This window comes from Ochotona curzoniae, unplaced genomic scaffold (genome assembly GCF_017591425.1).
Source record: "Ochotona curzoniae isolate NIBS_2020 unplaced genomic scaffold, NIBS_Ocur_1.0 contig_1, whole genome shotgun sequence".
Taxonomy (NCBI): Eukaryota; Metazoa; Chordata; class Mammalia; order Lagomorpha; family Ochotonidae; genus Ochotona; species Ochotona curzoniae.
In genome coordinates this window covers 446,633-470,967 of record NW_024464918.1, presented here as the reverse complement: position 1 = coordinate 470,967, position 24,335 = coordinate 446,633, and the positions used below count along the sequence as shown (strand labels likewise).

Below are 24,335 nucleotides of genomic sequence, written 5' to 3'. Positions count from 1 at the left end.
GGTCCCGGGCGCGCATGCAAGTCGAGGACTTTGGTCACTAGGTTACCATACCATGCCCTTACCATGCATTTTTAAAAATAAACAGTTCCAGGGAACTCCAGGAAAACAGTAAGCGAGCCACCAGGAACATCTCCAGAACAGGAGATGCTGTCCCAGTGGCAAGTCTGGGACCCGGGTGGCAGCCCTGCTGGGCTTGGGGCTAGCGCAGGACGGCTGCTGTGGTGGGGGTTGGGTCCCTCCAGGGTGGGGACAGAACCCTTAGCCCTCAACCCAGCAAGTGTGGACATGCTTCCCTGGGCCCCATGGATGGCTCAGCAGGGTGGGGGGCTTGTTGCCTTGCAGGAAGCAGTCCCCCATCTCCCACCCGTGTCCTTGCTGGGCATCCCCCGTGTCAGTCTTCCGAGATCCCTGCTCTCAGCCAACACTGCCCCTAGGTGCTCTGACACTATAGCCTCTCCTGGAGGGAAGTAGGTGGGGCACAGCCCCAGGCTGGCTGCACAGGTGGCGTCTTCCTACACCCCTGGGGATGCTCAGGTTCCTTATGGGTTCACCGAACACTTCCTTCTGCCTGCTGCTGTGTTGAGGCTTTGTGGGTTTGGTGGTATGGGGGTGGCATTCCAGCTGGGCTTTCTAGTTCCTTCTGTAACGGGGCAGCTCTGGGAACATCTGAGAAGATCTTTGTGTCCTCCATGGGTGGGTCCCTGCGGTGGAGTGGAGCCAGTGTTTGGGGATATGGGTGAGGGTGTGAGTTGTGACCCAGCCTGTTCAGGGCGGAGAGGGGTGTGTGAGCTGTCTGCGTGGGGATGCTGTGTTTATGACCCAGTGAGTGATAGGTGTGTGCAGAGGGGTGTGTCGGGGCCGGGGGTGGGTGTGTTTGGGGCACCCAGCCTCCAGGAGCTGGCTTCCGGGTTGGAGGCCTGGGAGGCCCCTTTCCTGCCAACCAACCCCAGCCCCCTGCAGCACTGGCCAGGTGTGGGTGGAGCCTGTGCGACCCGAACTTGAGTCTGAGTCCTGTACCTGAGGGAGGTCAAGAAGAATCCCCGTACCCTGATGCTCATTTTCATGGAAGAGGTCGCTGGAAACCAAGGTCTGAGCCGGGGGTTCCTCCAGACCCCTCTCCCCGTGCTCCTCTGGCCAGCAAGCTGCTACCAAGGCAACCGGATCTTTTCCAGAATTCTGGCCAGGAGCTCGTCAGGCCAGGTGCCCACCTTTCAGAACAGAACAATTCCCCACCCAGCAATTAGGGAGCTGGGCCAGCCAGTGCAGCCAGTGGGGAGTGGGTGGGCGGTACCAAAACTTGGCAGCTGTGCCAGAAACCAAGGCCAGGCCCCAAGGTACGGGGGAGGGCGCGGAGAGCTGAAGCTGGGGTGTCACACGGAACCAGATCTTTGCTAGCTCATCCTGGGCCAGGCAAACCTGTTCCCAGTCCCCAAGCCGGCTTGGTGGCTCTGGGTGCAGCTGATCCCATGTGTCCCTTTTGCAGTAGCTGCTTTCCCCGCCCCTCAGAGGGGGGTTCAGCTCCCCGGCTGCCCTCAGGCAGCCAGCTGGGTCCAGGAAGGTGCCAGAACCTCCCTACCGGGCTCTTGGTGTCACTTAGATGGTCTCTGAGGCCTCCACCATCACCGTGAATGGTACCCTTGCAAACCTCAGCAGCCCTCACAAGGCCTCTGTGCCTGCGTGCTTCTGAGCTCAGACCCTGCCTCCTTTCGGGAGCCCACACGCCTGTGCACTTCTCCGTCAGCTGCTTCTGGGCTGTGGGCATTGTTGGCTTGCTTCTGTTTCCGTTGGGCTGTGGGGTACTTTTTTTTCTTTTGAAGACTTATTTATTTTTTAGTTTAAAGGAAGAGAGAGAAGGAGAGACACTGCTTCATTCCTCCAATGGCTGCAAAGGCCAGAGCTGAGCTAGTCCAAAGCTTGGAGCCAGGCACTTCTGGGTCTCCCATGTAGGTGCAGGAGCTCAAACACTTGAGTCATCTTATGCTACTTTCCCAAGTATAATAGCAGGGAACGGGATTCGAAGTGGAGCAGGCAGGATATGAACTGATGCCCATATGGTATGTCAGAGCTGCAGGCAGAGGATTAGACAACTATGCCACCATGCTGCTCCATTCCCCCCCCCCCCTTTTATTTTTTTTGGTTAAGATTTGGGCTTTATTTGAAAGAGAGAGAAATCTTCCATTTGCTGGTTCACTCCCCCAAATAGCCACAGTGGACAGGACTGGGCCACACTGAAGCCAGGAGCCTGGAGTTCCATCTGGATCTCCCACATGGGTGGTAAGGGCTCAGATGCTTTCCCCAGGCACATTAGCAGCTGGTTAGCTGGACGGGAAGCGAAGCAGCCTGAACTCACTGCTGCTCTGACGCAGGATGCCAATGGGCCACTCCAGCCTGCTGGCTTCTGTTTTTATGCCAAAGCTCACTTCCAACCAGCCCAAGGGGCACGGAGGGGACAGTGGGTCAAGGGTGATCAGACGGATGTCTCCCTTGATTATAGCGGATCTCAGCTGGCAGCGGCTGGGAAAGGCTGCAACGTTCGAAGCTCATGGACTCGAGCTGGGGTCCTCCTCAGTCATTTTGCCATTCATTCCATACAACTGTCCTGAGCGTCTCCCGTGGGCTGAGGCTGGGAATAGCACAGGCTGAGGGCATGCCAGGTGCATCTGGACTCGGACCCCGGGGAGAGGGTGGTGGGCAGTCTGGGGAGGACCACGGGAGCTCGGGAGTCGCTGGAGCAGTTAAGGAAGGGCTGGGAGTGGGACCAGCTTTGCGTGCGTGTGCCATCACGCAGGGCCACACACTCAGAAAGGCCCCTGCTCCATGGCACGACTGCCATCTTGAGCTGCTCAGGGGGTCTCAACAACAACAGCCTCACATTTTCAATGTGTTCTGCAAATTATAGAAGCAGATGCTGCCTGAGTGAAAGACATCAAGAGTGGCAGGAAGAAGGGACCAAGGATTTTTGGGGGTGTCTTTGGAGGGTGGACAGGAAGGTGGAGTACCCGGAGCAAATGTTGGGGAGACTCTCAGTGCTGCATCACCCTGCAGCCCTCGCCTCCTCTGGCTGTCAGATGTGGCTCATCTCTTCCCGGACTTACTCTGCGGGGCAAGAAAGGTGGGATTTCTGAGCCCTTGACTCTGGGGAGTGGAGGGGCACTTGACCTTTCTGTTGAAGAACTTAGATGGTGTGTTTCTTACCCCCTGTCACCTGTTGCCATTTTAAAGTATAACTTACAGGAACACTCACCCTTTTAAAGTACACTTACTTTCATTATTTTTTGTATTTACTATTTACGTTGAGAGGCAGTTAGCCGGAGAGACAGAGAAAGATCTCCCCCCATTTCACTCCCCAATGCCATGACTGTAGGTGCTGGGCAGGTCTGGAGCCAGGGGCTTCCTTCCGGGACTCCCACCCGGGTACAGGGTCCTGCGCACTTCAGCTCAACCTGATGTACCCCAATGCCCTCCCTAGGTAGTTTGTAGAATGTTGGCAAACGCACATGGAATAATAACAGCAGAGGGTGAGCATTTGGTACTCTGGCTCCAGCTTTGTGCGGATGGAAACCCCGGGAGGCGGCAGATGGCTTAGTGCTCGGATCCCTGCCAGCCATGGAGGAGTCTCGGCGAGTTCTAGGCTCCTGCCTTCTGCCTGGCCCAGTCCCAGCAGCTACGGACACTGGGGAGTGACCCTATGGATGGATGCCTTCCGTGTGCCTGTCAGGGAGAGACATATTTTAAAATATTGTCTATCACTCCCCAAATTTCCCACTCCCAGACCACAGCAACCACTATTCTGCCTCCCTCATAACCTTCCTGGTTTTTTTTTTTTTCTCTTTGTGAGAAGTGTTTAATTCTACTTCTTTATTAAAGTGTATCACAAAGGCACAAGAAAAAACCAGTATTATGTCAGCATGGAAAGTTCCATGCTGTGGGACACACAAGAGACAGTCACAGTGGTGCAGCCGGTAAGCCAGCCCCAGGGCTGCCAGCATGCCTGTCTAAGGGGGCGATGGGTGTGGGCTTACCCTGGTACCTGAGTAGAGTTCCTGATCTATTTTATTTTTAATTGCAAGGTCAGATATACAGACAGGAGGAGAGACAGAGAGGAAGATCTTCCATCCAATGATTCACTTCCCAAGTGAGTGCAACAGCCGGTGCTGCGCTGCGCCAACGCGGAGTCAGGAGCCAGGAACCTCCTCCAGGTCTCCCACACAGCTGCAGGCTCCCAAGGCTTTGGGCCGTCCTCAACTGCTTTCCCAGGCCACAAGCAGGGAGCTGGATGGGAAGCGGGGCCGCCAGGATTAGAGCCAGTGTTCATATGGGATCTTGGCACAGTCAAGGCGAGGACTTTAGCCACTAGGCCACAGCGCCAGGCCAGATGAAGGACTTCTAAAGGAATGGGTAAGGAAAGGGCCCTCACCCTTAGTGAAATAAAAACATTCACCGAGGTGCGATTTGAAAGGCCTGAAAAGCAAGAAGCTCAGCTCAGCAGCCTGAGTTCATACAGAAGACAACACGATGCAATCCCACCCCGAGAATCCCAAACAGGACCTCTGCAACATCTACCGAGGCTGAGAACGTCGTGCGCCCTCAAACGGCACAGCCATGCGCCTGCACAGAATGCCACGGTCCAATCTAAGCTCTCCAAGAGGCGCGGCTGTGCGCGCTGGCGGAGAGGAAGTGGGGGCGCCGGGGGCGTGCGCCAAGGCCTGTGCAGTCCTGTCCAGCCCGGCCGGGCTCCCAGGCCCCTTCGCCTCAGGCCAGGCTGGCTCGGCTTCCGCAGGACCACCCAGGATCCTGACGCCCCCGCGCCCCGAGGTGCAGCGTGCAGGTGTGGCGGTCCTGCCCACTCCCGGAGCTTTTTGTCCTAAAGGAGGCGGAGGCGAGGTTAAGGGCTAGATGGGAGGACCAACAAATAAACACATCAGATAATCTCAAATGCTATGTAGAAAACAAGGACGGATTGTGCAAGTGGTGTAAAGAAAATAAGATTGTGCAAGCTTGGGGGTGGGGGGTATGCAGGGGAGGAAGGCTGGAGACCGGCCCGAAGAGGCAGCGGGGAGCCCTTCTCTTTGTCAGGCTCAGCTCGTGGAGGGGAGGTGGGCTTCTCCACCTGGCCTGGGTTGGTTTCCTGCCTCCTCTCTCCCAACCCAGGGCAGGGACACAACCTCGTTCATAGCCCAGCGAGCACCTAAGTCGGGGGTTCAAGGACTCCCCAAGGCTGGGGCAGAAAAAAAAAAAAAGACTTCCCATCTCAAGAGTCACTTGATGTTTCACAAGGGCCAGGAGGGGGATCCGTGGACGCACGGCGCCGCTCGGGCCGCTTTTTAAGATTTATGTATTGTTTATTGGAAAGTCAGATTTAGGCAGTGAGGGAGAGCCAAGAGAGAAAGATGTTTCATCCGCTGGTTCAATGGTCAGAGCTCAGTCGATCCAAAGACAGGAGGCTGGGGTGTCCTCCGGGTCTCCCACGCGGGTGCAGGGTCAAGTCCTTGGGCCGTCCTCGACTGCCTTTCCCGGGCAGGGAGCTGGTTGGGAAGTGGAGCAGCCGGGACACGAACCGGCGCCCATGAGGGATCTCGGGCGTGCGAGGAGAGGACTTGACTGCGCCAGGCCACCGCGCCGGTCGGCGGGGACAGGAAACCGCGGCGGGACCGGGTGGGGCGGGTGCCGCGGCCGTCTCTTCCGGGTAGGGCACGCGCGGTCCCCGGACAGCGAGCAAAGGGTTCCGCCCCGAGTCTCTGGAGCGACGGGCTTGAGAGGGACGGGCTGGGCGCGGGCGGCCGGCTGCGGACAGTGCGCTCGTCTCCGCGGCCTCCCGGCTCCCGGGGCCGTCCGGCCCGGCCGTGTGCCTGCGACACGGCCACCCTCAGTGCAGCCGCGCGTGGCAGCGCCCAGGCCCGCCCAGCCGGCGCCGCCGCTTCCGCTTCCGCTTCCGGCAGCCGGACCGCGGACAGGCTCGCCTGGGCTCGCCGCTCCGGCCGCTCCGGCCGCTCCGGCCCCGGGCTTGTCCTCTCGGCAGTGGCCGGCCGGGACCCCGCGGCCTCCCCGGGCCCGGGCCGTCGGCAGGTGAGCAGCTGCGGAGCGGGAGCCCTGGGGGACGTTGGAGGATGACTGAGGAGTTGGCCGGTCATGCGTATATGAATGCAGGTGCAACACCCAATAGGGATGGGGAGGCGGCAGGGAATGGTGTCCTTTTCCCTGCCTCCCGTCTGGTTAATGAGAAAATAAAGACGGGGAACTTAGGATGTGCAGTGAAGAAGAGGGCATGCCGATATGCCGGGGCAGCTGGGGCGGAGGGCGATCTGCCGGGGCGGCTGGAGCCGGGACGTTTGTATGACCGACCGGACAGGGGAGGCTGAGGAGCTGAGACGACCCAGCAGTGCAAAGGCCTTGGGGGCAGAAATGGGTCGTGCAATACTCAAGGACCAGAATGGAGGCTGGTGTGGCTGGAGCTGATGTGGCTGAGCTGCAGGCGAGCCTGCAGGGTCGGTGGCTTGTTCCGTGGAGTTCAGAGAAAGCAGTCGGGGTTCGATAGGGTGACAGTGTGGGGCAGGGAAGGGTGCGGGGTGGGGGCTGCGAAGCGGCCGGTGGGGGATAGGCTCTGAAGTGTGTCTCAGAGCATCCTGGGCCTTGAGGAGGAGGCTTAGGGTGAGTGGACATGACATTCCTTCCCATCACTGGCACCGGTGCACACTGACTCATCGCTGTGCCAGGTGAGGACGGTTGGCTGTGGCTCCTGCAGCTGGCTTTCTCTGACACACCGAATTAACCTGGGCTCTGCAAAAACCCACACGCGGTTTTTTTTTTTTTTTTTTTTTAAAGATTTACTTATTGGAAAGGCACACTTGGAGGGGTAGGGAGAGAGTGAGCAGGTACGCTTTTCTTCAGTGGTTCGTTCCATAAATGACCAGAATGGCTGGGCTGAAGCCAGGAGCTGGGAACTCTGAGTCTTCCGTGGGGCACAGGGACCCACATCTTCCACCACCTTCCCAGGCATAATTGCATGGAGCTGGATTTGAAGTTCAGTAGCTTGGGACTTGAACCTGTGCCCTTATGTGATGCTGACATCACAGGCAGTGGCTGCTTAACACACTTTGTCACAACACTGCGAATTCAGGTTAATTCTACTAACTTCAACATTCCATCACTCCAGGCAGGGCCTTCTCTTTTGACCTTAGCTACCTAGTTCCTTACTATGCCCGTTCTTCCTTTCCCCACCATGCCAAGCCACCCGCTGTGCCCCAGCTTCTGTAGATTGAACCAACTGTGTGGGTCAAACATATTTGTGCAAAAATTGAACCTGTGTAGAGTTTTTTTTAAAATCACTGTTGCCTAAAAAACACAATCAACTGTTTTGCTGCCCTCGACGCCGTGTTCTGTGTGGACGCTGGGGCTCATCCCCTCCCCGCCCCGTATGCTTCCAGGGAGTCCTGGCTGCCACAGACAGTGCAAGGACACCTTGTATAACATCTGTAGTGAAAACCTTGGCAGCAGACCCTGCTAGGAGATGACTCAAAATACACGGACGGTGTGTGGGTTCCGTGCAGCGCCGCATGGTTTATGTAAGGGACTTGAACAGTCACACGGTGTGGTCTCCGTGGGGGAGGTCGTGGAAGCAGTCCCCCACGGCTACTGAGGGACAACTGTGCATCCTTTGTATCCGATGTGCATACTTTATGCCTCGTTGTGTGCATTCGTTTTTTATTTTTTGAGAGGCAAAGAGACTGCTCTCTCATCTGCTAGTTCACTCTTCCAGATGTGCGCCAGTGACGGGGGTTGGGCTGGGCTGGGCTGGGGTCAAGAGCTGGGAACACAACGCAGATCTGTCACCTGGGTGGCTGGGGTCAGGGGCCAGAGCTGGGTGTCAGGCCCTGTCACTGCAGAGGGAGCCACGGGTGTCCTAAGTAAGGTCGGGCCAGAGCTGGGTGTCACATCCCATCACTGCCATGGGGGCCATAGGTGTCCTTAACTAGTCTTACATGTCTATTCTTTGCTTCCTTTTAATTTTTCATAAATGGTATTCTGCCTATACCTCATTTTACTACTTCCTTTCTTTTCCTTCAGTATGCCAATATTGTAGGACGTTACAGATGTTGCTGTGTGTAACCGGGACGTAGTTTCTTTAAAAAAAAAAAAAAAAAGAATTTTTAATGGAAAGGCAGATTTGCAGAGAAAGGAGACAGATCTTCCATCTGTTAGTTCACAACCCAAAAGACTGCCATGGCCAGATCTGCGCTGATTCAAAGCGAGGAGCCAGGAGCTTCCTCCAGGCCTCCACGTGGGTACAGGGTCCCACGGGCTTGGGCCGTTCTCTGCTGCATTCCCAGGCTGTAAGCCAGGAAGCTGGATCAGAAGTAGAGCAGCTGGGACACAAACCAACGCCCCGCGTGGGATGCCGGCTTTGCAGGGGGAGGATTAGCTGCCACGCCAGCGCCTGCGACACAGTTTTTAAGTGCCACATGGATTGCCATAGATGCCTCCTCCATGATGAGGCCTTTGGAGTGTCTCCTGCCCCTTGCCATGGCAAAGCTGGGAAGAGGTGCCTGTACCCAGCTGCTTCCTCGGCTTTGTAACACTGTTGCAAGTTGACTGGAGTTTGTTTGATAATTGTGGTTAGCAGATAGTCTCAGAAAGGCCCCAGCCTTTTTTGTGTGTCTGTGTATTTATCTACTTGAGACGCAGTTGACAGAGGAAAGCTTTCATCTGCTGATGTACTCCCCAAATGGCAGCGGTGCCCGGAGCCAGGAACTTCTCCTGGATCTCCCAAGTGGATATAGGAGCCCAAAGACTTGAGCCATTCGCGGCTGCTTTCCCAGGCCGTCAGCACAGATGGACCGGAAGTGGAGCAGCCAGGATGCCAGCCGGCACTCACAGGATGTCAGCGCTGCAGGTGGGGGCTGCACCCTGTGTGCCACAGCACGCCCTGACCCAGCCCGTTCAGCCTCGGTGGGGTCATCCTGCCCTCTCTTGGCCTGTGCGTGCTTTTGTGAAATTTCTGACTCTGGTTCCCAGACGCTTGGCAAACATTCTTTTGTTCTGCATCTTCCCCAGTTGATCATTCTCACTGGCTCCGTGCTGAAGTTCCTGTTCCTGTCGTCATTCATGGTTGGTGTACACTCACCCCAACGACAAATATTTGCTGCCTTCCTCTCGCGGCGCAGTGGTGGTCTGGCCTGAGACCTGGGCGTGAGAACCCTGTAATGCTGGATACTCCCAAGGAGGCCACTGCAGCCTGGCGGCCTGGCCTCAGTTGCCACCGCGTGTCCTTGGGCAACTGAATCTTTCTGTCTCACGTTCTCGTCTACTAATCACACTTGCCTCTTGTGTGTTTGTGAGAATTAAATGAGTTAATGCAAAGTTGGTAGAACCGTGCCCGGCACTTAATAAGCCCTCACAAGATGCCTAGCTCTTAACAGTAACTAATGAATTGCACATCACTCAGGCAGAGGAGCCCCTGTTAGATTTTGCCCATAACGTCACGTCCAGGGGTGCTGCGTGGACACCCAGTGTCACGGCATCAGCTGTAAGATAGGGCATGTGAACCATGCCAAGGCCCAGGGACTGGCAGGCTATGGCAGTGAGGCAAAGACCGGCAGGGCTGGCAGGAGTGAGGAAGGGTCTGCTGGCAGCAGGAGGACCCCAGCGGTCAGTGGGGACGCAGGACTCTGTGTTGGTACCTTAGACTCTGGGGAAGAATGAACACTTGGGGCCAGGTGAGAGACTGCTCATTTCAAATGGAAGGGGACAGAAATGGACTCTCTACATTTCAAGGATTGTCCAGGTGTTCAGTGTCAGAGGTTTCTTTGACATGGAGGGCGAGCAGTGCCCAGGAAGGACGGGGAGTGGCACCCAGGGAGGACGGGGAGTGGTACCCAGGGAGGACGGGGAGTGGCACCCAGGGAGGACAGGGAGAGGTGCCCAGGGAGGATGGGGAGTGGTACCCAGGGAGGACGGGGAGTGGCACCCAGGGAGGACGGGGAGCAGTGCCCAGGGAGGATGGGGAGTGGTACCCAGGAAGGATGGGGAGTGGTGCCAAGGGAGGACGGGCATGGAATGGCCTGTGTGGAGGCAGGCAGTGTGAGAGCTGGGGAGCCAGCTGCTGAAGGAGGCCACGTGTGAGCTGAGTGCCAGCTTCGTGAACAGTGGAGAAGGTGAGGGGGCGCAGAGCACACGAAGGAAAGGAAGGCACATTGCCCTGGGCACAGCTGTGAGCAAGCTACGGCTCTGGCTGGTGCACAGCCGGTGCCCATCCCTGCGCAGCAGAGAGGTGGTTCCATTTGGACTGGTGGGCAGGGTCCCTCAGGCCCACATGATTGGCAGTTATTCCCGGAGCTGCCTTTCCAAGGGGCAAGCCATTCGAGGGCTGCCTTCAGGGCCTGTCTCAAGGTAATACATGGGAAAGCAATCCCACTGTGAGAATATGGCTGACATGAACACACCACAACATCTGAAATAAGGACAGTGGCCATGTGACGGTGTCTAGACAGATCCTACTGCTGCCTGGGAGCCCTGCGAGGCCTGCTGTCCTGCCCCGTTCACAAAACCCTTGTCCTCACGCCAGCTGCGCCAGCTGCTGCCTACCGTGGTGAGAGGGAGGGGAGAAGGGACAGATCGGTTAAGCTGGGCATTTCTGAGTTTTGTATTTGATAAAGCAGTGGGGAGAGAGGGATATGAAGCATGATCTGGGGACCCCCCCCCCAGAACTGTTCCACCCTGTCCTTGCTGGGGCCTGACACTTGACCTTCCCCAGACAGGCCACCATGGAGCAGTGTGCGTGCGTGGAGCGAGAGCTGGACAGGGTCCTGCAGAAGTTCCTGACCTATGGACAGCACTGCGAGCAGAGCCTGGAAGAGCTGCTGCACTACGTGAGCCAGCTGCGGGCGGAGCTGGCCAACGCAGGTGGGTGTCTGCCCACCCATGGGAGACCCGGGGCTACCGTGACAAAGCCGAGCAAGCAGGATGGCTGGCAATGGTGACAACACCGACTCTGCCCTTTCCAGAATCCCGACAGAACATTAATTTCCCGCAGATTTCTTCCTTTCACATTCTGTCTTCAATTTGCATTTCTGTTTTTAACTTAGAAGATGTTTTAAGCTAATTTCAAATTGATGAAAAGCTTCTAAGAATAGCATGCCCTGCAGCCAGGCCCACCAGATGCTAAAAAGTTACTGTGCTTGCTGTATCGTTTTCTCGTGTGCTGCTCTGTAAGCATTTGAGAGTGAGCTGCAGCTACTGAACTCCTACGTTACAGCTGTAGTGTATGTTTGCAGGGGGCAGGGCATTCTGTCACACAGGTACAGAATCATGAGAACGCCAGGAAGCGGGGGCTAGCACGCTGGCCCAACTGGGTAATCCCTACCTCAGGTGCCGGTTCATGTCCTGGCTGCTCCACTACCTGGGAAAGCAGTCGAGGATGGCCCAAAGCCTTGCGACCCTGCACCTGCATGGGAGACCCGGAAGAAGCTCCTGGCTTCGGCTCGGCTCAGCTCTGGCTGTTACAGACACTCAGGCAGTGAACCAGCAGATGGAAGACCTTTTTCCTCTCTCTAAATTTGTCTTTCCAATAAAAGCAAAAAATGAAGCAAAAAACAGGAAGTGAAACAGTGACATAATTGCACCTGATGACTACAGTTTATATTTCATTTATGCTCCAGAAATTGCTTTTATTTATTTATTTGAGAATTCTTACTGGAAGTCAGATATACAGAGGAAAGACAGAGAGGAAAATCTTTTGTCCAATGATTCACTTTCCAAGTGACCGCAATGGCCGGAGCTGAGCCAATCCAAAGCCAGGAGCCAGGAGCTTCTTCCGGGTCTCCCATGCGGGTGCAGGGTGCTTTCCTAGGCCACAGGCAGGGAGCTGGATGGGAAGCTGGGCTGCCGGGATTAGAACCAGCACGCAATGGGATCCTGGCGCATTCAAGGCGAGGACTTTAGCCTCAAGGCACCACACTGAGCCCTAAATATATATATTTTTAAAAGCAAATTTCTGGAGGGCCTGGCCTGGGGGAGCAGTTGAGGACGGCCCAGGGCATTGGGTTCCTGCACCCTCATGGGAGACCCAGATGAAGCTCCTGGCTCCTGGCTTTGGGTCGGCTCAGCTCGGACCATTGTGGTCACTTGAGGAGTGAATTATCAGATGGAAGATCTTTCTCACTTTCTCGCCTCCTGTCTGTATATCTGATTTTGCAATAAAAAATAAAATAAATCTTTATATATATATATATTTGTTTAATTATTTATTTGAAATGCAGAGTTACGGAGAGAGAAGGAAAGATAAAGACAGAAAGATCTTCTAGCCACTGGGTCACTCCCCGATTGGTCATAGCAGCTGGAGCTGGGCAAGTTTGAAGCCAGACGCCTCTTCCAGGGCTCCACTTGGACCATCTTCTGCTACTTCCCCTGGCACATTAGCAGGGAACTGGGTTGGAAGTGGAGCAGTTGAACTTGAACCAGCAGCCATCTGGGATGCTGGTGCTGCCAGAGGTAGAGCTGTAGCATGTTATCCCACAGCGCCAGGCCCTAAGAATTTTCTTTTTTTCTTTCTAGATTTATTTTATTTTTATTGCAAAGTCAGATATAAAGACAGGAGGGGAGACAGAGAGGAAGATCTTCCTACCACTGATTCACTCCCCAAGTGACTGCAACGGCCGGTTCTGCACTGATCCAAAGCCAGGAGCTAGGATCCTCCTCCAGGTCTCCCACGCGGGTGCAGGGTCCCAAGGCTCTGGGCCGTCCTCGACTGCTTTCCCAGGCCATAGGCAGGGAGCTGGATGAGAAGTGGAGCAGCCGGGACACAAACGGGCACTGATATGGGATCCCGGGCACATGCAAGGTGAGGATTTAGCCACTCAGCTATGTATACAGATTTTCAAACACCGTATTTTACAGTACAGGATCCAGCCCCAGGCCGTGCACATTGAGTTGCTCCCATCTAAGCCTCAATTTTTAAACCCACCTTCTTTCATCTTTCGTGATGTTGGTGTTCTTGTAGAAGCACGGCCAGCTGTTTTGTGGCCATCTCCATTTGGATTTGAATGTCCCCTCGGCATTCATGTGGTCACTCCTTGCCCGGCGCGTTTAGGAGGTAGTATGCCTGTCCGTGCGTCATGCCGGGAGGTGTGTGATATCAGCGAGTTGCGTTGTTGCTTGTGCTTATTTGATCCTTTTGGCTAAGGTGAGGTAGCCAGGTGCTTCACTGCAGGTCCCTGAGTGGCAGCACCCAGTGATGGGTGCCTGCCTCAGTGATCGCCTGGCAGACTTCCTGCCCCCCGATGCCCTGAGCGTGTGTAAGTCGGCCTTCAGTTGTAACAAAGATGCTTTCCTCTGCTTCATCTGCCATCACTTCAGTCTCATAGGTCCTTACTCAATAGTTCATAATTCACTATAACAGCTTTTAGAGAGACAGTAGAGGCAGAAAGAACTTCCAGCCATTAGCTCACTCCCCAAACGCTTCCAATGACTAGAGCTGAGCTGATCTGAAGCCAGGAGCCAGGAACTTCTTCCACGTCTCCTAGGCAGGTGCAGTTTCTGATTGTCTTGGATTTGAACCAGGAAACTCAGGTTCTTTTGTCTCTTTTTCTTTTTGAGCCAGCATTAACCTTGCCCTTTTAAAGCGTACAGCTCTTGGGCCCAGCACAATGGCTCAGTTGGCTAATCCTCCCATATGAGTGTCGGTTCCTGTCCACTTCTCATCCAGCTCCCAGCCTGTGACCGGGGAAAGCTTTGGAGGACGGCCCAAAGCCTCGGGACCCTGCGCACGTGTGGGAGACCTGGAAGAAGCTTCTTTCTTTTGATCAGCTCAGCTCTGGCCACTGTGGTCATATGAGAAGTGAAGATCTTTGTCTGTCTCACCTTCTTTCTGTAAATCTGATCTGCCTGTCTAATAAAAAAAAATATTAAAAAAAAATAACATGTACAGCTCTGGTTTGTAGCATACGTACAGTTGTATAATCATTGCCGCTGCCTAATTATAAAACATTGCATCATCCTTCAAGAGACCCAGCCCGTGGACAGTTGCTGCCTGCCCGTCTGCCCAGCCCCTGGCAGCCGCTAATCCACTTTCTGTCAGCTAATTTAATCCTCTGGGCACTTCACACAGGCCGGCTGATAGAGTACTTGGCCGTGGCCTTGTGTTGGGTTTCCTTCACTAGCATGATGGGTTTCTTTTTTTAAAGATTTATTTATTATTTATTGGAAAGTCAGATATACAGACAGGAGGAGAGACAGAGAGGAAGATCTTCCATCCATTGATTCACTCCCCAAGTGGCTAAAATAGCCCGAGCTGGTCTGATCTGAAGCTAGTGTTCCTGGAACCTCTTCCGGGTCTTCCACACGGGTGCAGGGTCCCGAGGCTTTGGGCCGTCCTCGACTGCTTTCCCAGGCCACAAGCAGGGAGCTCGGTGGGAAGCGGGGCTGCCGAGATTAGAATTGGTGCTCGTATGGGATCCCAGAGCATTTAAGACAAGGACCTTAGCCGCTAGGCTACCGTGCCAGGTCCTAGCTTGATATTTTAAGGTTCATTCCTGTTGTAGACTGTGTCAAAACTTCGTTTCTCTTTTATGATTTGACACTATCCCAGCGTGTAGATGTACCACCTGTTGTTAATCCGTGAGTGGACAGACATTGGTGATGGTTGCCACGGTGACCGGAGGAGGGCAGAGTCTGCTTCCAGCCGGTCTCTGGCCACAGCCCAGAAGGGCCAGCGCAATTCTGGCATGTTCCTCAGGCAGCGGGGTCACCGCGCACCAGTTACGGACACAAACCAGTATTCCCCACCAAATAAGGGCCGAAGCAACCCCCACTTCAGCTCCCTTGTGGGGGGGGGGGGTGTGAAACTCCCTTGCACGACTCTTCCTGGCTCTTCCTCCTCTGTAGTTCCTTCCTTCACAACTGTCCCTGCTGCGCGGGGAAGGGCAGCCCGTGACCGCGGGGCCCTGGAATAAAGGCCATCTCCATTCTTTTCTGTACGTGGCTGATGTGTCCCTCCCTGGTGGTTGGGGAATCTAACAACTGGGTTCTATGATCACCAGTAATGCTGCCTCACCTGTAAGCTTTTGGGAATGTCTATGTTATAAGATGTATTGATTGCAGGGCCTGGCGGCGTGGCCTAGTGGCTAAAGTCCTCGCCTTGAATGCGCCCGGGATCCCATATGGGCACTGGTTCTAATCTCGGCAGCCCTGCTTCCCATCCAGCTCCCTGCCTGTGGCCTGGGAAAGCAGTCGAGAACAGCCTAAAGCTTTGGAACCCTGCACCCGTGTGGGAGACCCGGAGGAAGTTCCTGGCTCCTGGCTTCGGATCAGCATAGCATCGGCCGTTGTGCTCACTTGGGGAGTGAACCATTGGACAGAAGATCTTCCTCTCTGTCTCTCCTCCTGTCTGTATATCTGACTTTCCAATAAATAAATAAATCTTTTAAAAAAATGTATTGATTGGAAAGGCAGATTTACGGTGAAGGAGAAACAGAAAGAGGGAGATCTTCCATCCTGCTCACTCCCTAAATGCCCACAACAGCTAGAGCTGAGCCAATATGAAGCCAGGAGCTTCTGGGTCTCCCATGTGGGTGCAGCGACCCAAGAAACTTGGGTCACCCCCCACTGCTTTCCCATTTGCATTAATTACCAGGGAGATGGACGGGAAGTGGAGCAACTGAGACTCAAGCCGGCCCCCCTATGAGCTGCTGGTGCTGCATACGGAAGCTTAGCGTGCTGTACTACCACATCAGCCCCTGTATGAACACTTTACTAACTTGACTGTCAAATTGGAAAGACTTAACGGACAAGGAGAAACAGAGGCTGTCCCATCAGATGGCCACCATGGCTGAGGCTGTGCCAAGGTGAAGGCAGGAGCTTCGTCCAGGGCGCCCACATGCGTAGCAAGGGCTCAAGCACTCGGGCCATCTTCTGCTGCCTTCCCAGGCATATCAGCAGGGAGCCAGATTGCAAGAGGAGCAGCTGGTGCTAACATTACAGGCAGCGGCTTAACTCCATATGCCACAATGCTGGCCACTAAAAGAAATCTTAAAATCAGTAGTTTGGGGCTGGTGCTGCGGCATAGTATGTTAACCTCTGCATGTGCCCATATGGGCAATCGGTTCGAGGCCCAGCTGTTCCACTTCCAGGCTGGTTCCCTGCTGATGCGCCTGGGAAAGCAGCAGCAGATAGACTTAGTCTTTAGGCCCTTGTCCCCAGCTGGAAAGTTCCCAGCTCCTGGCTTCAGACTGGCCCAGTTCTGGCCCATTGTGGCCACTTGAACAATCCATTGACTTGAAGGGTTCTCTGTCCTTATCTCTGTAACTCTGAGTTTCAAATAAAATCTTTAAAAAAAAAAAAACTTCAGACTTTTTATAATGTTTGTTTATTTGTGGGGCCCAGCATGTTAGCCTAGTGGCTAAATCCTCTCTTTCCATGTGCTGGGATCCTTTACGGGCACCAGTTTGTGTCCAGCTGCTGCACTTCCCACCCAGCTCCCTGCTTGTGGCCTTGGAAAACAGTGGAGGACGGTCCAAGGCCCCGGGTCCCTGCACACACATGACAGGCATGTAAGAAGCTCCTGGCTTTAATTATCTCAGCTCTGATGTTGGATTTGTTTTTAAGATTTATGTATTTTATTTTTCATTGGAAAGTCACATACACACAGGAGGAGAGACAGAGAGGAAGATCTTCCATCTGCTGATTCACTTCTCAAGTGAGCGCAATGGCCAGTGCTGACGCAATCTAAAGCCTTGAGCCAGGAGCCTCCTCCGGGTCTTCCACGCGGGTGCAGGGTCCCAAGGCTTTGGGCCGTCCTCCATTGCCTTTCCAGGCCACAGGCAGGGAGCTGGATCGGAAGTGGAGCAGCCGGGACACAAACGAACTGGCACCTGTACGGGATCCCAGTATGTACATGAAAGATGAGGACTTAGGTACTGAACCATAGTGCCAGGCCCAACTTGAAGCTTTTTAAAATGTATTTATTTTTGGGTCCAGGAAAGCCCAGGCCTGTAGCGGGGAGCTGGGTTGGAAGTGCAACTGCTGGGATTAGAACTGGTGCCAGTGTGGCAGATGCTGACACCACAAGTGAAGGTTAAGTGTGCTTCACTACCGTGCTTGCCACATATATATTTTATATATGTATAATTATATATAATATATCTAAATATGTATAAACCTTATAAATATATGTATTATGTATTTTATAAAAATTATATATATATATAAACCAGGAAATGAAGATAGCTGACTTTCCTCACTTGATCAGCTATAAATCATATGGAAAATGGGCTGGCTGGCAGGGGGCGGTCAGTGTTATGATGTTGTTGGTTAGACTGCTGCCTGCAGTGCCACTCTCCAACTGGGCACCAGTCAAGTCCCAGCCGCTCTGTCTTTGCCCTAGCTCCCTGCTGGTGTGTCCTGGAATGATGGGAGATGCCCTAAGAGCTTGGGTCCCTGCACCCACGTGGGACATTTGGATGAAGCTCCTGTCTCCCAGCCTTAGTCTCACCCAGCCCTAACTCTTGAAACCATTTGCGGAACGGAAGGTGTCTCTCCATGTCTCTTTCTCTCTTTCTCACCCACACTGTCTATAATTCTGCCTTTCTAATAAATAAACTCTTAAAAAAAGAGGGGGGGTGGAGCCAGGGTAGAAGTTGTGGTACAGCAGGTTAAGCTGCTACTTGGGAGGCCCGCCTTCCGAAGCAGAGGGTCTGTTTGCATATTCGTCGCTTCGCTTCCTGCGGATGCACCTGAGAAGGCAGCAGATGGTGGTCCTGTCGCCCACTTGGGTGGCCCGGGTGCAGCCCCTGGTCCTGCTTCCCGGCTGTAGCTTGGCCTGATCCTGGCTGTTGTGGACATCTGAGGGCTCACACAGCCCCTGGAGGGTCTCTCCACGCCCTGCCTGCCCCGCTCCTGCCGACAAAGGGCTGCTGGGGAGACACGCTCAGCACTGCCTGCCCGCGTCTGACCATCTCACCACTGTTCCCGCAGCCCTTCAGGGCAGCCCTCTCTCGGCCACCCTCTCCCTCGTGATGTCCCAGTGCTGCCGCAAGATCAAAGACACCGTGCAAAAACTGGCTTCAGACCACAAGGACATTCACAGCAGCGTGTCCCGAGTGGGTAAAGCCATCGACAGGGTGAGTGCTGCGTGGCCCCAGGCCTGGGCTGGGGATACTCCCGGGCTAGTGTGGCAGGGCAGCTCGTGGGTGCCCCCATCACAGGACCCTGTCTCTCCTCCTTGCCAGAACTTTGACTCAGAGATCTGCGGTGTCGTCTCCGACGCAGTGTGGGACTCGCGGGAGCAGCAGCAGCAGATCCTGCAGATGGCCATTGTGGAGCACCTGTACCAGCAGGGCATGCTCAGCGTGGCCGAGGAGCTGTGCCAGGTAACAGTGACACCACCCAGTGGGCCCGATGGGGCAGTCCAGGCTGGGAGAACCTGCCTGTTCTGTTCTTTTGTGTGTTTGCTTAAGATTTATTTATATTAGAAAGGCAGATTTACAGACAGGAGAGACAGAGAGGAAGATCCTCCATCCGCTGGTTCACTCAGCAGGTGGCCACAATGGCTGGAGCTCAGCCAATTCCAAGCTAGGAATCAGGAGCTTCTTCCGGGTCTCCCACGCAGGTGCAGGGTTCCAAGGCTTTGGGCCGTCCTCCACTGCTCTTCCAGGCCACAGGCAGGGAGCTGTGTAGGAAGTGGAACAGCCAGGATACAAACCAGTGCCCATAATGGGATCCTGGCGCATGCAAGGCAAGGACTCTTAACCACTAGGTTGCAGTGCCAGACCCTCTGCTCTTTACCTGTTAGTTTTCTTGACATTAAATCCCTTTTTCTCTTTAAATACACTTGCTTTAGTAGGGAAACCATAAATAGAAGATATAAAAATACGTTATAAAAATACGCTATAAAAATACGTTACGAGGGGCCCACAGTGTGGTACAGCAGCTTAAACTGCTGCCTGAAGCGCCAGCATCTCATATGGGCAAGGGCTTGGGTCCCAGCTGCCCCACTTCCCATCCAGCTCCCTGCTACTGTGCCTGGGAAGGCAGTGGACGATCGCCCAGGTGCCTGGAACCCTGCACCCACACAGGAAACCTGGATGAAGCTCCTGGCTGCTGGCTTTGCCCTGGCAGATGCAGCTGTTTGAGGGGTGGGTTGGAAGGTCTCTCTCCACCTCTGCCTCACTCTGCAACTCTGCCTTTCAAATAAATGAAATCTTTATTAAAATATAATGAAAAGTAAAGCAAACTAATGTCTAGTTAGAGTTGGTTGCCAGCCACAGTTTGAGCTGAGCCCTAACATGTGTTTATTGAAAAAGAGCCATGGAGTTTGCCAAGGCTCTTGCCTCACCGGGTCACGTGTTGTGGAGCTGGTTAAGCCACATTCCTTGCCTGGCACCCTGCCTCTCTGTTGCACCAGGGAAGGCAGTGGGCCATGGCCTAAGGACTTGGGATCCTGCCATCCAGTGGGAGAAACCTGGATGGAATTCCAGGCTCCTGGCTTCAGCCCTTCCATCTGGGGAGAGAACCAGCGGATGGCAGATCTCTCTCTCTCTCTGTGTCACTTACATTCGGAGGAAATACATACATCTTTTAGAGGAAGAATAGTGTCAGGAAAAACCAGACTTGGCCTGATGTCAGACCCAGGGACAGTCTCTGGTGCTGTGGTCGGGAGGTGGGGGTTGCCAGTCCACTCTGGGAGGTCAGCTGGTCAGTCCCACTGGCCTCTCCGAAACGAAAGGGGAACAGGAGGGCCCAGGCAGCCAGCAGGGCACCGTGTCTGCTTGTGCCTGTCTTTGGTAGACGCAGCTTCATTGTGTGCACGACAGAATCGTGGGAACATTATCTTCCAACAGGGGCCTCTCTCTCCCTCCACCAGGAATCGACCCTGAATGTGGACTTGGGTTTCAAGAAGCCTTTCCTGGAGCTGAATCGAATCCTGGAAGCTCTGCACGAGCAAGACCTGGGGCCTGCGCTAGAGTAAGGAGCTCTGTGGGTGGACCAGGAGCCGTTCTGTCCCCACTTGCCAGGGCACAGGCTTATCTGTGGTCTTCATTTCACCCAGACGTCCCTGATCCGTCTCCTGTCTTGGCTCAGGGGCTGCCTCGCTTTTCTGGCCTCTAGCAGTGCCATGCTGAACCACGCCCCTCTCTTCCCAGATGGGCCGCGTCCCACAGGCAGCGCCTGCTAGAGCTCAACAGCTCCCTGGAGTTCAAGCTGCACCGCCTGCACTTCATCTGCCTCCTGGCAGGTGGCCCCGAGAAGCAGCTTGAGGCGCTCAGCTATGCCCGGCACTTCCAGCCCTTCGCACACCTGCACCAGAGCGGTGAGTGCCAGGCTGCCGCAGGTGGGTGCGCGGCAGTCACGGCAGCGCAGTCTCTGCATCTCGGTGGGGCTGTGTGTTAACCAGCTGTCTCTGATCTTTCCTCCATTCCCTGATAGAACGGCTTTGAGCCCTTCTTATCTCCAAGGTGAGCTCCAGAACAAAAGCCCTTCATCTCAGACCACCTCCGGTCCCCCCAGATCTCTATCATGCGCCCCATCATCTCCCTACCAGGAAGAGCCCAGCTCCTTTGAAACTCGGAGCGCTTCCCCTGGGGGCCCCTTCCTTCCCAGCAGGATTTCGAGCTGCTGTTGGATACTTACCAGTGTTACTGCCTGACTGTCTCAGCTCCACACATCCTTAGCACTATCCAGTTTTATTTAAAAAATAAATGTGGAAAAACAGGCAGTGATGGCAGATTTTAGCTAGGTGCTGCCGCCTCCCAGAATCTGCCATGTTGGAGGGCAGTAAGCCCGAGTTGGTGAACAGACATCAGTACTAACCTGAGACTGGCTCGGCCATACAACCGAAAGCATAGAGTTGTCAGGGGACTCCCCTGCCTGTCTACCACCCACAGAGACAGTTTGTGCCATCCCCTTAGATGCGCCTAGAGCCCTGGCGCCTGCTGTGCTGTGCCATCCTAGGGAGCTGCACCTGGGGCCCTGGCACCTGCTGAACTGTGCCATACCATCCCCTTTGGGGGCTGCACCTGGAGCCTTGGCACCTGCTGAGCTGTGCCATACCATCCCCTTTGGGGGCTGCGCCTGGAGCCCAGCACCTGCTGAGCTGTGCCGTGCCATCCCCTTTTGGGGCTGCGCCGGAGCCCGGCACCTGCTGAGCTGTGCTGTGCCATCCCCTTTGAGGGCTGCACCCGGAGCCCAGCACCTGCTGAGCTGTGCTATACTCCTTGCCTTGCAGAGATCCAGGTGATGATGGGCAGTCTTGTGTATCTGAGGCTGGGCTTGGAGAAGTCACCCTACTGCCACCTCCTGGACAACAGCCACTGGGCGGAGATCTGCGAGACCTTCACGCGGGACGCATGCTCACTGCTGGGGCTTTCTGTGGAGTCCCCACTCAGTGTCAGGTACACCTGGCCCCGGGAGGGCAGGGAGCACAGGATAGCTTTCCAGGGTCCTGTCATGGGTCAGAAACGCTGCTGGATGCTTTGATGGACTGAACCCTTAGCACTCTGAGATACGAATAGCCTGTTTTTATTGTTAGGAAAACCAAGATGGTTAAGTTAAAGCCCGATTTCACCCCGAAGTCAGGGTTCCCATTGTATAAGGTCTCTGGACTGAAGCCCTGAAGCCTCTGCCTGTGTGCGCCCCTAGATTACAGCCAGCGCTTCCCTGCAGCCACTGTCCTCAGGGCCTTGTCAGACCCTCCCCCTGCCCCAGGGAGTCCCTGAGCAGTATGCAAATCTCCTGTTAGGAGCTGGGCAGTATCCTCCTCCTCATCTCACAGACGGTGGCGGGAAGTTCATGAGATGAACTTACCCGGGGCCTCATGGAGAGGCACTTGAACCGACCCCAGAACCTCACACTGCCACAGTGGTCCACCGCCTGTGGGCTGTCAGCCGTTACCCGCGGACTCTGGCCGTGCATTCAGCTGTAGGACTTCCCAGCAGGAGCACCGCTGCTTCTCTGGATGGCATTATTGTGGGACACAGATCCTACTGTACTCTGTGCCTCGTGTCTGAGCAACTGAATTCTACCTTTTTTTCTTTTTTTAAGATTTATTTGAAAGTTAGTGACAGAGGAACGACAGATCTTCAGTCCATTGGCTCTCTCTCTCTAAAGGATCACAGTAACCAGGCCTGGGCCGTGCCAAAGCCAGCTGCCAGGAACTCCACCATGGGTGGGGAGGGCCGAGCACGCAGGCTACCTTCTGCTGTTTCCCAGGCGTATGAGCAGGGATCTGGAGCAGCACAGCCAGGACTTTAATCGTTACTCTGACGCAGGATCTCGGGCTGCACAACAGCAGCCCTCGCCCTGTAATGCACTCGGACTGGCTTTTTTTGTGTTTAGTTTCTAACTTCAAGGCAGAACTCTACCCAAGTGGCATTCCTGCACATGCCTGCCAACAGCCCAGACTCAGGCTGGGTCAGGAGCCAGAACTCCCCTGTGCTTGGCAGGCCCAGTCGCCTGAGCCGTCTACCTGCTGCCTCAGGGTATGAGCAGCAGGAAGCTGGAGTCAGCACGGCCAGCACAGGAACCCAGGATGCAAGCATTCTACAGCGCTGTTTTGTGTTTTTAAGATGTATTTATTCGAAAGGCAGCTAGAGAGAAAAACAGAAAATTTCTATCCACTGGTTCATTCCCCAAATAACTGCAACAGCCAGAGCTGGGCCATTCCAAAGCCAGGAGCTTCCTCAGGGCCGCCTGTGTGGGTGTAGGGCGCATCAGCAGGGAGCTGGTATTTGACCAGTGCCCACAGCAGCGGCTTTACCCACTACACCAGAATCAACCCCAAGTAGCATCATAACTTCTGTCAAGCGCCCACCCTCTCCCCTCCACCATTTGAAGTGTCCTAGTTGGTCTTCTTATTTTTGAGGTGTCATGGTCTCTGTCCTACTGAATGCCTCCAGCCAGCCAGGACTAAGCCAGTCTAGAACCAGCAGCCAGAAACCGCATTGGGTTTGCTGCGAGGGACAAACAAGTACCTAGGCTGTTCCCTGCTACCTCCCGAGTATGTTGGTGGGAAGCTGGACCAAAATGTGGGGCAGGTGTGATTCAGTGAGGCGTGCAGATACCCCCACGCAGTGGCTTTTCCTGGCCCGACAGCCGCAGGTCAAGGTGTGTGTTACGACAGACCAGGAACTCCTGCAGGGGGCTGCACTCCTAGGCCCACAGGTGACTTAGCATGGCTGCCCAAGCAGGTATCCACCCCTGGAGCTTCAGTTTGTCTTTCCCAGGGATTCTCAAGTCTAGAAACATGTCAGAATGGCTCTTGTGTTGGCCATAGCCGACTACATCTGTGGCACTTGGCGCGCAGTCTGAGGCACTTGGGGACTGACTCCAGGCCTGAGCGCCCAGTGCTGCTGCTGTGTGCTGGGTCCTGCGGTCTGACTCGTCCCACCCCTGCTCCATTGCAGCTTTGCCTCTGGCTGCGTGGCGCTACCCGTGCTGATGAACATCAAGGCTGTGATCGAGCAGAGGCAGTGCAGCGGGGTCTGGAGCCACAAGGATGAGTTGCCGGTGAGGCGGGGGTGGGGACAGGCAGAAGGCAGCACCACGGAGGACAGCCTGGACGGGGGGGTGGACTCACCTCTCCGCTGGCCTCCCTAGATTGAGATTGAATTAGGCATGAAGTGCTGGTACCACTCGGTGTTTGCCTGCCCCATCCTCCGCCAGCAGACCTCGGATTCCAACCCTCCCATCAAGCTCATCTGTGGTCACGTGATCTCCCGAGATGCCCTCAACAAGCTCATTAACGGAGGAAAGTAAGTTCCCTGTGGCACCTCCCTCTTGGCCTGGTGTTCCTGCTGGCCATCCCTGAGGTGTTCCTGGTTCTCCTCCCTTGACAGGCTCAAGTGTCCCTACTGTCCCATGGAGCAGAATCCAGCTGACGGGAAACGCATCATATTCTGATTCCTGCCCGGAACTTGTTGGAGGTGGTTTTCTCCCAGGAGCCACGGGCGAACTCGGTGGGCGGAACTGGCTTTCCGTGAGCGGTGGATGTGCAGCCTGCCGGGGTCACGGAAGAGGGAACCCACCCACGTGGGCCAGTTGGCCCTTGGCCATGAGGGAGATGCTGGACTGTATACACCTGCTGTTTATACGTCTTTGATTTAGTAGCACAGGACCTAGCCAGCAGCTGTCTCAGCCAGGCCAAGCCTCTGTCCCTTGAGCTGCTCAGCCCAGGGGCATCCAGCTGCGGCCAGCTTCCTGTTCCTCCTCAGCCTCCACTGTACATAGTCCAAGTTAGCACTGAATGCCGTTGTTTTATAACTTTGACCAAATATATTCCCAGCCCTCCTTCCTTCTGCCTGTCTAGATTTTTGCAGCAGGGATTGCCATGTCTACTACAGACAGGTACT

General features: G+C 54.9%; 1 protein-coding gene across 2 annotated transcripts; it reads left to right on the top strand.

Moving 5' to 3' along the window:
- The first annotated feature begins 5,926 nt into the window (after nt 1-5,926).
- Nucleotides 5,927-24,277, top strand: RMND5B (required for meiotic nuclear division 5 homolog B). 2 transcript variants are annotated; one of them, XM_040977284.1, is made up of 10 exons: nt 5,927-6,066; nt 10,755-10,899; nt 17,965-18,110; nt 18,219-18,359; nt 19,853-19,953; nt 20,133-20,299; nt 21,215-21,380; nt 23,391-23,493; nt 23,584-23,738; nt 23,823-24,277. In XM_040977284.1, exons 2-10 carry the CDS (start codon nt 10,761-10,763, stop codon nt 23,884-23,886), a joined length of 1,182 nt encoding a protein of 393 aa, XP_040833218.1. In that variant the 5' UTR covers nt 5,927-6,066; nt 10,755-10,760; the 3' UTR covers nt 23,887-24,277. The 2 variants fall into 2 exon arrangements, with proteins under 2 accessions (XP_040833218.1, XP_040832449.1); XM_040976515.1 differs by having other exon boundaries at nt 10,751-10,899.
- Nucleotides 24,278-24,335: the final 58 nt, after the last annotated feature.

Excerpts from the sequence above, each read along its gene's own strand:
- RMND5B (XM_040977284.1), top strand. The coding sequence starts at position 10,761 with ATGGAGCAGTGTGCGTGCGTGGAGCGAGAGCTGGACAGGGTCCTGCAG. Across the intron at positions 10,900-17,964 it reads GGCGGAGCTGGCCAACGCAG|CCCTTCAGGGCAGCCCTCTC; the intron begins GTGGGTGTCTGC and ends CTGTTCCCGCAG. Across the intron at positions 19,954-20,132 it reads GACCTGGGGCCTGCGCTAGA|ATGGGCCGCGTCCCACAGGC; the intron begins GTAAGGAGCTCT and ends CTCTCTTCCCAG.